The following is a 14,315-nucleotide window of genomic DNA, read 5'->3' as shown; positions in this document are numbered from 1 at the left end:
TTTTTTCTGAACACAGCATTTACAGTCATTGATTCTTGCAGGGATATGTTCAGAAATAATTTTGAAAAAAATGAAAATAGCACATCTGGAACACGAGGCCTGTGATAAGGGCAAGTACTGTTTCACAGACCTCAGATGTGCATGGGAGTATGTGGGCACTGGATTGATTGTTCAGGGTGCTTCTTGTGTGTGCCAAGTTGCTTCAGCTGTGTTTGACTCTTTGCGACCCTGTGGACTGTAGCCCGACAGGCTCTTCTGTCCATGGGACTCTCCAGGCAAGAATACTGAGGAGCTTCTTACTGTGGGCCATCGTAAAAAATCTGACAGCCATTGTCAGTGGCTGCTCATTGCCAGCTCTCTTTGTACACTTCTGAATTGTCTAAGTATTTTACAGTTCAGCATGTGCTACCTTTTTAATTAAATAAAGCTGAGAGACAGAGGAGGAAACAATCTTACAAGTTAATGTAGTCCCGGAGTAGATGAGCCCTGTTGACGGTGACTGCAGAGGTCATCACACTTGTGGGGCCAGCATCTTCCACCAGCAGTGGCCTCAGTTTACATTTTAGTACATAGGTGGTCGTGGTAAGCGCCACAGTAGAAGCCTTTTTAGAAAATCACTTGTGAGCCTACCAACCCACGAAGCCATTTTCATGCTTTTAGCTTCCATTTTGACCTTTAACCACATGCTTACAAATTGTTTCATAATTGCAAGCTAGGATATTTAGATTTTGAATGCTTAACTCATATTCTCGTTCTTCTTTTGGTTTCTTTCCTTGAGGCAAACTCTTGAGTCATGAGTTTATTGGATTAAGGGTAGGACTTCTTTTTTTTTGAATGTCTATAACTGTATTGCTTACCAAAGGGTAGTAACAGTTTATTCCACTCCCAGCAAGGTATGAGTGCAACAGCCTCACCATGGGATTGCCAGCCAAAGTGGTGGTGATTTTGTGAAAATAAAAAGTGTAAAACAATATCTGTGAGTTGTCTTTAATTTCTTTTCCAGTGACTTTGAGTAGTTTTCCATCTAGAAATTGTTTTGTTCTTCAGTTTTAGTATAATGTCCACTGGTCTAAAATCAGTCTTCTGTTAAGTATGAATTTCTATGTGTTGGAGATAGTATTTAACCTTTGTCATAATCACTACAGCTGCAGATAATTTTTATCATTTGTTTCCTTTTTAATTGTAATGTTACTTTTCATTGTTATATGGGAATTTAAAAGCATATCTGTTTTATATTGATAGTTTTGTACTTCAATTAGCTTAAATGTGAAGGATACCCTGTTTTTGAGTGTGTGTGTGTGTTTACTATTTAGGTAGACTTTAGCGTATTATTCAATTCCTCTCAGGTGGCTAACCAGCCATCTTAACATTTAAATAATTCTGACTTTCCCCCTTGTTTTAAGAAGTTGATGTTTGGACAAACACAATGCCTCCTACTTGCCACATGAATGCTTTATTCTGTTATAATAACTTTTGGAGTTGAGACAGTTTGAGGACTTGGAATTAAATAATTGTTTTCTCTACAGAAAACACAACATAGCTTTTGGAGAGTTTTCAGTTGTGGTGGTCGTTAGTAGCTGTGAAAATTTATCTTCTGTTAAGAAGCAGAATTTTTAGTCTGTGTATTTAAGGTATTTAGGGTAAATGCTTTTGGTATTGACTGAATTCGTTAGCTGGTAGAGAGCTGACTTTTGCCTCCCTCCGATATGACTCTACTCGGGTTAACAACTATGGTGAGAAGTGAGGACCGTAGTCACTCTGGAGTCATTTTGGCTGACTTCTGGGTCGGGTCTGGTTCTAGTTACAGCACCACCATCCTCGTCACCTTTTGGGGTTCTTTGAAATGTGGGTAGCACCTCAGGTTGGTGGGGGAGCACTCATCAGTCTTTTCTCCTTCCTTCAAGTTCTGAAGCTGCCAAGCCAGACCTCAGACACTCATTGCCTTCATTCCGCCCCAAACCCAAGGCTCTGTGTTGGAGGATGTGGCTTAGGCTGGGGTCCAAACAAATCTCACTGTTACCTCCTTCCACTTAAATTCAGAACTTGCCTATGTGGGGACCTGGATTTTCTGGTTGAAGCTCAGGACCTCCTTCTCTACCCACCCTGGTCTCAGGACAGAGCTGGCAGGTCAAGAGCAAGAGGCAACTTTTCCTTGCTGCTCCTTTGATAGCGTGTGGCGCGGTGCGGGACCCCTCTCCCCACCTCCCGGTCAGTTGAGCGCCTTCGCTCCCCATGGGGAGGAGTAAACAAGGGGGTGAAGAAAGACTAAACTGCACTGTTTCCCTTCAACAGCTTCCTCTTCTGTGGGTTGGAATGGGGAAATAAGTGTCATTGAAACACCCTACCCCAAGACCTCATACAGTTATTTTGGTCCAACAGAACTGGTGCAATGTTCAAGCAAGTGTTCTGGGGGTGAGTGGCAGGCATATCTGAGGGTGATGCATCATCTAGTGCATGGTTAGGGTGTTTCTTTCTGATCATTCCCTGGCATGGACCTGGCTAGTATAGTTCTGAGTGTTTAAGTCACCATGGAGTGAAGGCTTGGGGTTTATATCACAGATGTTGAGATTCTCTATGTGTGGGTTTGAACCCTGACATTTATAAAGGCAGAGTTATTTCCTGGTTGAGTCTTTGTGGGGCGAGACCCTGGGAGCCCAGTGGAAGAGCGAGGAACAGGTGGTGAGAAAACCAGCCCCCTGCAGAGAACCCACACTCCAGAGCACTGGCTCCCTGCAGCCCGCCTGACAAGGAGCTCCCTGTGGCCACTCCGTGTTCTCCCATGTACATGGCCGGAGCAGAAGGAGATCAGGGATCTCCACGCGGCGAGTCCCTGTGTCACCTCAGGGTCATCATTGTTCAGAGGCCCTGGGCTAGGGGGCAGGGATGAGGTCTGCCCTGCTGTGGAAGGCATACAGGCCAGTGTTCATTAGCTGGTGTCTTTGTGGAGCCAAGATCCAGGAGAAAGAAGGGAGCCTGGCTTTGTTTACTGCTTCAGAGCTTTGAGCAGAGTTCTTTACTACGGTTAGGTTAAATGACTCCAAGGAGCACCCCTTAGGATTCCTGAACTTCAGGGTCTTGTGCCTGAGCAGCCCTCCCCAGTCTCCGGGGACCTTAGGGATCGGCCCCATTTTAGTTGAGGCCCTGGAGAGGCAGACGCTTGCTCAGGGTCAGGTCATGTGGCCGAAGGAAGGACTCTGTCCAGGAGTTCCTGCTCACCTCCTTGCAGCCATCCTGTGTGGCCCAGGCTGTGTTCAGGCCTTCGGTGTCCTCGTGTTCGGAATCTTCCGTTGTTACCAGGGTTGTGTTCTGGGAAGGGAGTGTTGTAGAAATGCTGCTCTGCTGGTGGGACGGGGAGGTGGGGATGGGCTGCTGGGTCACTGCCCGCTCCCTGGATGGTTTCAGGCCAGGCAGGTTGGTACTCCCAGCTGGGCCTTGACCATACTCCTGTCCCTCTGGGAGGGAGGGGGCCAGCGGGCAGTGGTGTCTGGTCTCTGCCTGTTGGTTGGTTCTGCTCTGGGAAGGATGGTGGAGCAGTCAGAGTACCCACTTCCAGAGGGATGTGGTTTCATGTGCCTGCCTGGCAGCACTTTCTCAGAACATGACAGACCAGGGGCCAGGCCGCCAAGGCTGCCTTGGCAGGAAGGGCTTCTTTGGTGGCTGCTCCGCGGCAAAGCGCAGAAGCTGCTCTCTTACTGGCAGCTGTGGGTGGGTTGTCTCCCCACTGCCAGAGTTGCCTTGTTTGTTTTTGCCCTAGGCCTTGGGTTGCCTCTTGTTCCTCTCCTCACCCTAGGAAGTAGGGTGAGTTCTGGGGCTAGGGGTGGGCATTTCTAGTGAGCCTCAGATCCCACCCTGAGGGTCAGCTTGAGGCACCTTCCCCACCCTTCAGCCACTGTTGGGCAGCAGACAGAGGAGGAGTTAAGGGTCCACCTGGGTCGCCATCGTGTTTCAAAAATGAACATAGTGAAGGTGGACCAGGCCCTCGGACTGCACTCCTTTTGAGGGCACCCTCCTTTGTAGGCTTTGGACACAGATAAAGGAAAGTGGCCCACCCTTCACCCTGTGCAGTTTGGTGTTCTATAATCTAAGCTTTACTGTAGCCCAAGGAGGCCAAAGCAGTGGTCCTAGAGGGTGGGAGGTTAGGCAGGGAAAGGGGGAGTGGGGTGAAGACTGGCTGCTGTGAGTTCACGGGATCTCTCCACCCAGGCCAGGGCCCTCTGCCTTCCTTACCTCTTGGGCTGCACTTGAGAGGTTGTCTCAGAAAATATTAGATGAACAAGTGTGACTTCTGCTGACTGGCCACTGTTAGGTCATGCCCAAACCTGCTCTTTCGTCTCTTCTTCTCAGACTTGACTCTCACTAGTCAAGCCCTCATTTCTTCATTTGGTTCCCTCAACTCTTGGTTGCTTGGCCGCAAGCAGTGGGTGGGAAGAATGTGGATTGTGGGGACCACTGTCTCCACCCCCATGTTGCCTTGGTTTGGGTCCTGAACGCTATGGTTTTTGTCTTGCTGTTGGGCAAGTCACATGAGCATTCTGAACTCTTGTTTCCCTGTTGTGAAGTGGGGGAATAAATATCCAATGAAGAGGTGATGACCTAAATGTTTGGGAAGGTTCCCAGCGGAAGTCTACAGGACACTTTTTAGAAATTGCTATTCTCCATTCTTTCAAAAGTTTTCCTCCTATTTTGGCTGTTTATGGAAAGTTGACTTTGCTGATTTTTGTCTAACCTATAGCTGGCATTAGTATTAAACCTCTGGCTGGACTACTGAAAGAACACAGGGAACAATTTGGGAATTTCGGGAGTCTGATTCTGTATCTTGCCTTTGCTCCTTCCTTGGGGAGCAGATTTTGGGGAAATAGTTTGAAAAACTGAGCCTGCCATCTCATCACTCTTCCTCTCTCCGTAGATCCTGCTTCTCAGAAGATGCACTATTATAGATATTCTAACGCCGAGGTCAGCTGCTGGTACAAGTACCTCCTCTTCAGCTACAACATCGTCTTCTGGGTGAGTGGCTGAGAGCGGCCGTGTTCTCTGTCCTTAGTTAGTAAACCATGCTTCTTCACGTACTTTGGGTTTACCTGGCCCCCATGAGGTGGCAGTCATGGCCCTACCCTCATGAAGCCAGTAACAAGTAAATTATAAAATAGACCATCAAGTGCTGTGATGGGGAAGGCCAAGGTGATTAAAGACCAGTTTAAGGTGCCCTTCTTCAGCCTAGGGAAGGCTTGGGGCTCTGACCCAGTTTCCCTCCACCCACACTCTAGGAATGCCCCAATGAGACATCAGTTGTGAGGTCCTTTGTACACACTGGACTGTGGGCCAGGCCCTGTCCTGGTTTCTAGGAGATAAGGGTGAACAAGGGTAGTAAAGCCTTGCCCTTGTAATGCTGGTGTTCAGCTGGAAGAGGTATTAGCTTAAGAGCCTCAGAGCAGGGAAGGAGAAACCACTTGGGCGGGGTGCTTGGGAAGGACGTTCAAAAGAAAGGCTTGTGGGCAGAGACCTGAATACTAATCAATACACAGCCATGTGGGGTCTTGGGAAGAAAGCGCCGGTTAGGGAGAGCAGCATGTGCAAAGGTCCTGAGGCAGGAATGAGCTTGGTATGTGCAAGAAACAAAAGGAATTCCATGTGGCTGGATCTGAGTGAGTACAGGGCATAGGGGACACAGGTTAGGACATGGGCACAAAGAAGCCAGGTCATGTGGGACTCAGTGGTTCCCAGTAAGTAGCTGGAATTACTTTCTGCTCCTTTTAATAACACTTGGTATGTTATAAGTTGGATGGTGTCATCTGATTTTGGAAAGATTCTGAAGAGTGAAGGGATGGGTGGTGGTCCCAAGTTCTGAGATGAAATTTGGGGCAGAAGAGTTAGAATGATCTCTCAGCCAGACACATGGAGTTGTCTGTTTCCTGGAAATGCAAGTCTTGGTCACCATCGGAGGAAAGGGTGACCAGATTATTGAAGGAGAGTGTACTGACTGAGGAGAGGAGGAGTCTGGATATGGAGGTGGGGATGCTAGAGGTGGGATTGAGGAGGAGAGTCCACTCCAAAGTGGGCTGTGAGTGAGTGGCCTGAGGTCAAAGGAAGACCAGGAGATTTTTGTGTCATAGAAGTCTCAAGAGGAAGCCCTTCACGTAGAGAGGAGTAGGGTGGGAACAGAATACTGACATTGGCTTTGACAAGGTGGAGGTTGTGACCTTGACCAGAACTGCTTGGGGGTGGAAACCCACCTCGAGCTGGTCCAGGAGCTAATGGGACGTGAGAGAGTGGAGACCAGTGACTCATGACAGTTCTTTCAAGGACTCTTGCCTTAATGACAAGCAGAGAAATTGGGTACTAGCTGGAGATGGTCAAGGGGTTAAGAGAGATATCAGAGCATGTTGGTGGGATTGGTTCAGAGAGAGGCAGACATGGATTCTGTGCAGGGGAACAAGACCACTTGACCACACATAGAGAGTTTTTAAAACCACCCTGTAATATAAGCAGCGTTTCTGGTGTCTGGGTCTGCAGCTAGTGTCTGGGGGGACCAGATAGAGGAGGAGGCACAGGGTGAGTGGTCATGATGCCACAGTTGCCTCTGCTGAGGATGTTGACATTTCCTATTTGGACTGGAATACTTGACAATAAGGCAGACTTGCCACACTTCTCAGCCTTTCACCCTTGTTTTTCCAGCATCATCTCCTGATGATTTATCCCAAATTTGTGGGGGTGGGGTTGGGGGGGGGTGGGTTTCTGTCCTGGAGAAATAGGGTGGGATTCAGTGGCTTGGCTGTTTACCCCAGGACTTTTCTGGTCCCAGACAACCTGTCATTAGCAACCACCTCATTGCCCCTGTAGTAGAGCAGTGCTGAACATTTGAGGTGGTTTCTGTGGACCCCTCCTAATGGGAGGACTGTGGCTACCCCTCCCTGAGATGTGTGACGTCCAGACCTGCATTGCTACCTGTCTGGAGGGGAGCCTTCTGGCCCCACCTGGAGTCCCCACCTGCCAGCCAGATGCACAGTTCAGGGCCACCTGGTTTAGACTGGCGGTTTGACCTTTTTGGCCTTGTCCACCCAGCTGTTGTACCCTTCAGCCAGCTGGCCGGCTGTACTTATTGGCCTTACATCTCAACCTCTGACTCTCATCCTGATTTTTGCATCTGGAGTGAAACTCTCCTGCGGCTGCTGTGGCTGAGGGCCTGGGAATCTCCATTTCTTCACAGCTTCTTCAGAACAGATTCTTTGCTTTCGGGAAGTTTTACTAACCTACCCCATATAATACATTGGCAGCAGCAAATTCAAATTGTACAGTTCATGAATCCAGAATTGTAGCAGGTCTGTTTGGTTATTGAAGGAGGCTCCAGTGTTATCAGAGTTTTGCAGAATTGGCAATGTGTGTGGTCGAGAGCTAATCATTTTTTAGTTGGTGTCCACTGGGGCAGAATGGGATGGAACAAAAAGGAACAGTCAGGAAAACAAGGACTGAGAGCGTGGTTGGGAAAATGAGAGGGGGAGGCCGCCTGGCCCCTCCCTGCTGAGTTTTAGGCAAAGATTTGCTGTCTTCTGTGCAGGGGCTGGAAACGTGAAGTGAGGTCTGAGAACTGGGGTGTAGAGCCCTTCGATAAGTACATGGCGCAGCCGGGGCTCCCGGGTGCCAGTCTGGACTCCCACCTGAGCTAATTTCTTTATGAATTGCTCTCACCTGCCTGCTGCCTGCTTCACAAGGTTGCTGAAAATGTGTAATATGGTATGCCTTCTCAGAGGAGTTTTCTTTTTTAAATGGAGAAAATACAGAAATAAAACAATATAATGAAACATCCCCCAACCCCATCCCACCACCACCACCATGCTCCCATCAACAGGCTTCAAAAGTTACCTATTCAGCCGATCTCGTTTAATTTATATCTTCTTCCACCTTGGATTATTTTGCTGGATCGTTTTGCAGAGAGTTTTTGTTTGATTTTGATGAATTGACAGCAGTGGAGCAGGATGACAGCCTTAATGGTGGACCTGGGCTCAGTAGGCAGGTTTGAATATGAAGAAGCAACTTGTTGATTCTTTGACCAGTTCTAGGTGCTGGAACAAGCAGAGGTTTTATTTAGCAGGTTGCCCCATCCAGAATTATTTTCACAGTAACATTCTTTATAGCAAATACCTGTAGTACTGTTCTTTAAGCTGTCTCTTGCCAACTTTAGGACCAAGATTTTCCCATGGGACATTTAATACTTACTGGAGGCAAGAAACATGGATGCCCCAGTATTTGTGTCTGTTCTGAACTGCATGTTTTACTAGGTGAGCATGGAGCTGGGCTTCGTGGGGTTTTCATCACAGGGATGTCAGGGAAATGCTGCCAACACAGCATTTTGAGGACACTAACATTTTTTACCCTTCTTTGGTTTTTTAAAATTATAATCATTCCTTGGTTGTGTTAGACCTATTTCTGGGGTGGAATCTCACTTTGACATAGGGAAATGCAAATCAAAACCACAATGAGATACCACTTCTCACCCCTTAGAATGCGTATTATTAAAAACAAGAACATAATAAATGTTGGCGAGCATGCAGAGTGATTGGAATCCCTATGCACCATTGGTGAGAATGGTGCAGCTGCTGTGGAAAAAAAGTATGATGGTTCCTCCAGAAGTGAAAAAAATTACCATAAGATGCAGCCATTCTCCTTCTGGGCGTATATCAAGAAGAACTGAAAGCAGGATTTTGAAGAGGTATTTGCGCACCCTTGTTTATAGCAGCATTGTTCACAATAGCTGAGAGGTGGAGCCACCCTGGTGTCTACTGAAGGATGAATGGATAAACAAAAGGTAGTCTATACGTGCCATGGAATATTCGGTTCAGTTCAGTTCAGTCGCTCAGTCGTGTCTGACTCTTTGAGACCCCATGGACTGCAGCACGCCAGGCCTCCCTGTCCATTGCCAGCTCCTGGAGTCCATTGAATCGGCGATGCCATCCAACACCATCTCGTCCATGGACTATTACTCAGCCTTAAAAAATAAGGGAGATTCCTACATGTACTCCCACATGAGTGAGCATTGAGGACATTATGCCGAGTGAAATGAGCCAGACACAAAAGGACAAGCGCTCTATGATTCCACTTATATGAGGTACGTAGAGTCGTCAGAGACAGGAAGTAGAATGGTGGAAACTAGGGACTGGGGGAAGGGGAAGTGGGAAGTTACTGTTGAACAGGGTCAGTTTTACAAGATGGAAAGATACCTGTGGATGGAGATGATGGTTTGACAATTCTGTGAATGTACTTAATGCCCCTGAGTAGTCTTATTTAAAAATGGTTAAGATGGTTAGTTTTACATTATGTGTTGCTGCTGCTGCTGCTGAGTCGCTTCAATCGTATCCAACTCTGTGCGGCCCCATAGACGGCAGCCCACCAGGCCCCCCCGTCCATGGAATTTTCCAGGCAGGGGTACTGGAGTGGGGTGCCATTGCCTATATTATGTGTACTTTACTACAATTAAGTTTCCTTTTTAAAAAATTATTTATTTATTTTTGTCTCTGCTGGGTCTTCATTGCTGCACCGGCTCTTCTTTGGTTGCAGCAGGCGGGGGCTACTCTCAGTTGCGATGTGCAGACCCCTCACTGCGGTGGCTTCTCCTGTTGAGGAGCACAGTCTCTGGGGCTTCAGGAGTTGCAGCATGTGGGCTCAGTGGTTGCTGCTCGCAGGCTCTAGAGCACGGGCTCAATATCTGTGGCACACGGGCTTAGTTGCCCTGTGGCATGTGGGATCCTCCCGGAACAGAGATCGAACCCGTGTCTCCTGCATGGGCAAGCAGGTTCTTTACCACTGAGCCACCAGGGAAGCCTCACTATGATTAAAATTCTTGAAATATCTCACTTTGACTTGCAGAGGAAGGGAAGCCGAGAGAGGCATGCAGCCTTTGTTTTTGTTCATTCTCACCCCCACCTGATTCTGGAGAGAATTTGGGCTTGCCTGGTTTTACTGAGTGTATCCTCAATGAGGGATGATTCTGATGATGCTGGCAACTCCAGGATTGCTTACCACCACAAACACTGAGTTTAATCTGCAGAGGTTCTGGTGAAGCCCTTGCCAGGATCTATTTCAGAGATGGATTAAAAGTGTAGAACCGAGGGCCCTTTGTAGGCACAGACGATCAGCCTGTGTTTCACAGAGAGCCCCTGCCCTGGGCCTTCTCAGGGACATGAGCCACAGCTTCCTTGCTTGTAAAATGCAGGAATTCGCTTCTGAGCCTCAAGTGCAGCCTGTTTCTGGGTGAGAAACATGGACATTTGTGTTCTGTGACCAGCATGGCTTGAGGCCCCTTTCTTCAAAGTAACAGATGCCTCCTGTGAGTAGGGTAAGCATGTAATTTGTGGTCCAAGTCAGGAAACTTTAAAGAATGAAAGAGAGGTTATTAAGAATTTTGCCGGAACAACAGATGTAGAGTATTTCGCTTTCACTGCTGAGAAGTAGTACATTTTCCCCTTCTAGTTTTATATACTGAACTTTTCTATTTGCTTGGAAATTCTAGAGAACTACACAAGGCCCCCCAGCTTTACTGTGTTCCCTCCTACAGGCTCCCTTCTCCTGTCTGCGCTCACTCACAGTTTCACTTGGTGAAAGTATCCTCCTCATTTTGCAGTCTGCATTTTCGTATTAGCATCACTTAGGATAGAGCATTCCAGGTTGCCAAGTAGACTTCCTGACCATGTCTTTGAAAATTCCATATTGGACTTTTAGGTTGTTTTTCTACTATCCTGGATAAGGACGCTGTGATTAGCTTTTGTAACACAGATTCTTGCCTTTGGGGAAAGGACGAGAAATTATTTGCTGGGATAGGTTCCCAGGAGTGAGATTAAATGGGTTAGAAGGTGTGTCCATTGGTTTGACTGGCCTGACACATTTATATAATCATATTCACCAGAAAGGCTGCCCCAGTTCATAGGAAATAGATCCGCTTATTGTTTGGCGCACACGGGTATGTGTTTGTGTGTGTATTTTTCCATATTTTGGCTTGCCAAGACAGAGGGCAAGGGTTGCTTAATTATAGACTCCACTTGAACTGGGAGTGGCTGGTCGTTGCAGGCCCTCAGCTCCTGATCTCACTGGTTCAGGCGCATCTGAGGCTGGGACCCCCAGGAGGAATTTGCAAGGATGGGCAGTATGTGTACTGTGATTATTGCCTGGGACATGTGATTATTACACACTCACAGGGTGGTGTCAAGGCTGAGTAACTGATGGTGTGTGTAACTCTCTGCTTCTGGCAAATAGTCAGCATGGCTCAGTCTGACGGGGTGATCTGTCATCTGTGGGGGAGTATCTTACTCCCACCTTGTTTATACCTTTCCCCCCCCAGAAATGTGTTTTTAAAAAATCACATCTGTTGAGGTGTAAATTAAATAGAATGCATATGCACATTTCGGATGTTCAGCCCACTAAGTTGGCAGCTGTACACTCCGCATAATCACCATCACCACAGTAAAGATATCAAAGATTTCCATCTGTCCCGAAACTTGTGCTTTTCTGTAGTCCTTCTCTCCCCACCCCCTCCTCCAGCAACCGTTGATCTGCCTTCTGTCATTGTCAATTGAATTTCACTCTCAGATCTGGCTTCCTTTAATTTAGAGGATGTTTCTCTGGGTTTTTTTTTTTTTTTTTTCTTTTCTGTTTTTAATTGCATGAATTTCTTTAAAAAGTTTTAAAATGTTTTTATATTTAAAAATGGTGGTAAAACCTATGTAACAAAACTTAGAATTTAACCGTTTTTAAGTGCCCAGTTCAGTAGCATTAAATGTATTCATGTTGCTCTTCACCCATCACCACCATCCATCTCCAGCCTGTTGCGTGGATTTCTGCTTTTTATTATTTTCTCTCTTCTATGTGTTTTGGGATCATGCTGTTCTTTTTCAGTCTTCTTGAGGTGGAAGATTAGGTCATTGATTTTAGATCTTTCTTTTTTCCTATAGTGTCCGTAAGTACCTCATTTTATTGTGTTTCCCAGACACAGCAGTTTTAACAAATTGAAGGTCTTCTGGCAACCCTGAGCCGAGCAAGTCTATCAGCACCATTTCCCCCAGTAGCAATGGCTCAGTTCATGTCTCTCACATTTTCGTAATCTTTGGAATATTTCAGACTTTTTCATTATTGTATTTGTTATGGGGATGTGTGAATAATTACTATTGTAAAAAAGATTATGAGTTGCTGAAGGCTCAGATGATGGTTAGCATGTTTTAGCGGTAAAGTATTTTTAAATTAAGATATGTACATTTTTTCCTTAGTCATAATGCTGTTGCACACTTATTAGACTGCAGTATAGTATAAAGATAGTCTTTATATGCACTGGGAAACCAAACAGTTTAGTGTGACTTGTCTTGTATTGGTGGTCTGGAGGCGAACCCAAATGTGTCCAGGGTATGCCTGTGTTTGATGATGCCCCATGCTTGTTTGTATCCCACACGTCTTGAGATGTTTTCATTTCATTTGGTTAAATAAATATCTTGTATATTGTTTATACAAGTATCTTTTCTTTCCCTCCCTGGCTTCCTGCGGAGTTTCTCTTTTTTTACTGGGTTCCAGCAATTTTATCATGATGTGTGCCGGTGTGTTTTCTTGTGTTCTGTTTGAAGTCCATTGTGCATTTTGGATTTGTGGGTTTATATTTTTCATCAAATTTGGGATGCCTTCAATTATTATTTCTTTAAATATATACTCCATCCCCGCCTTGAATTCCTTGTTGTCCCACAGGTCACTGAGATGCTGCTCAGTTTTTTTTTTTTTTTACCCACTCCATCATTTAATTTAGATGGTTCCTATTGCTTTCTCTTTGAGTTCACTCATCTTCTCTAGTGTCTAACTGGCAGCTAAGCCCATTTAGTGAATTTTTCATTTCTAATGTTGGTTTTTCTGTTTCTAATCATTCCATTTGAATCTTTTTTATATTTTCTATTTCTCTCTTTGCTTATTTTCCTGTAAATCTCTGAGTATATTTACAGTATCTGTTTTAAAGTCTTTGCTGATTCCATCTTCTTTCTCATTCCTGTCTTTTTTCCAGTTACTGATTTTTTTTTTTCCTTTTTATAGGTCATGCTTATCTGGTAACTTTGTTTGGATGCTAGACACAGCTTTTCTGCCCCAATATTCTTCCTGTCTTGGTCAGCTTGGGCTGCCATTACCACATGCCATTGCTTTTGTTGCCTCAATCGAAACGTATTTTCTCCCATTTCTGGAGGCTGGAAGTTTGAAATCAGGGTGCCAGCATGGTCAGGTTCCGGTGTGGGCTGTCTTCCTGGCTTTCACGTGGCTGCCTTTCTGCTGTGTTCTCACATGGCAGAGAGAGAGAGAAAAAAAAAACACACAAGCTCTGGTCTCTCTTCCTCTAATCATGGAGGCTCCACCCTCATGACCTCATGTAACCGCACTTAACCTCCCCGTCTCCAAATACCATCACACTGGGGCTGCGGCTTCAAGATGTGAATTTTGGAGCGACATAACTTTCAATCCATATCAAGTCTTTTGAATTGGCATCTTTTGTCTGAGATTCATTCTTGCTGTGGTACATAACTATAGATTGTTGATTCTCGTTGTGGGATATTCCATTGTGGAAACATATTATTTGAATTACTTCTAGTTTTATGCTAGTAAGACCTGTTGAAGTAATATGGAAACATACCAGGGTTGGAGACCCGAATTATAGGATGTCCCGGGGTTCACGTGGCTGAACTGAAGGAAACCCTGTCTAGGTTCAGATGGTTTCGGTATGATAGTTGAGTGCAGGACGTGGCTGACTATGGCTTGCACGCCAAACCTGGCTCTCTGCCCGTTTTAGCACATACAACTTTTTTTGGAACAAGCCCTGCCCATTTTCCTACTAAAACAACAGAATTGAGTAACTGAAACAGCGACCTTCCACCCGGCAAAGCTGAAAATACTTACTATTTGGCTTATGGAACTGCCGACCCTCAGCTTAGTATCTTGTTAATCATCCAACTGTGCCAGCAATGGCAGGGACTGGGGCGGGGGTGAGGCGGGTTTGGGGGTTCCTTCTCGCTATCGCCTGGGGCCGCTGCCTGTAACCATCCTCCGCCTTCCTTTCTTTCAAAGGCTGACCAGAGTCAGATCCCTGGGCCGGGCGTTGTGTGCATGGGCTCCCTGTTATCTGGGAGCACAGAGTGTCTGTGGAAGCTGCCCCAGACCCCTGTGGGGTGTCCTTCCCCATCCTGGCGGGGCCCCTCGCAGGGGTTCACAGGCTCTGTGGGAAGGGCACACATGCTTCTGGTTTTTCAGAACCGCCCTTCCTGCAGGAGGAAAGGCTGGTGTGTGATAACTGTGTGACCCAGGGCAAGGCA

The 14,315-nt window shown here is 46.3% G+C and overlaps 1 protein-coding gene across 2 annotated transcripts in view; it reads left to right on the top strand.

The window, feature by feature from the left end:
* The window catches only part of TSPAN14 (tetraspanin 14), a 55,214-nt gene that overhangs the window by 21,698 nt on the left and 19,201 nt on the right, over positions 1-14,315 (top strand). For both annotated transcript variants that reach the window (XM_052639714.1, XM_052639715.1), the window contains exon 2: positions 4,907-5,004. In XM_052639714.1, coding sequence (XP_052495674.1) covers positions 4,924-5,004 — 81 coding nt within the window. In that variant the 5' untranslated portion in view covers positions 4,907-4,923. The remainder of the gene's footprint in view (positions 1-4,906; positions 5,005-14,315) is intronic.

The sequence above is a fragment of the Budorcas taxicolor genome, chromosome 5, assembly GCF_023091745.1.
Source record: "Budorcas taxicolor isolate Tak-1 chromosome 5, Takin1.1, whole genome shotgun sequence".
Classification (NCBI taxonomy): Eukaryota; Metazoa; Chordata; class Mammalia; order Artiodactyla; family Bovidae; genus Budorcas; species Budorcas taxicolor.
This window is presented reverse-complemented; position numbering and strand designations above follow the sequence as displayed.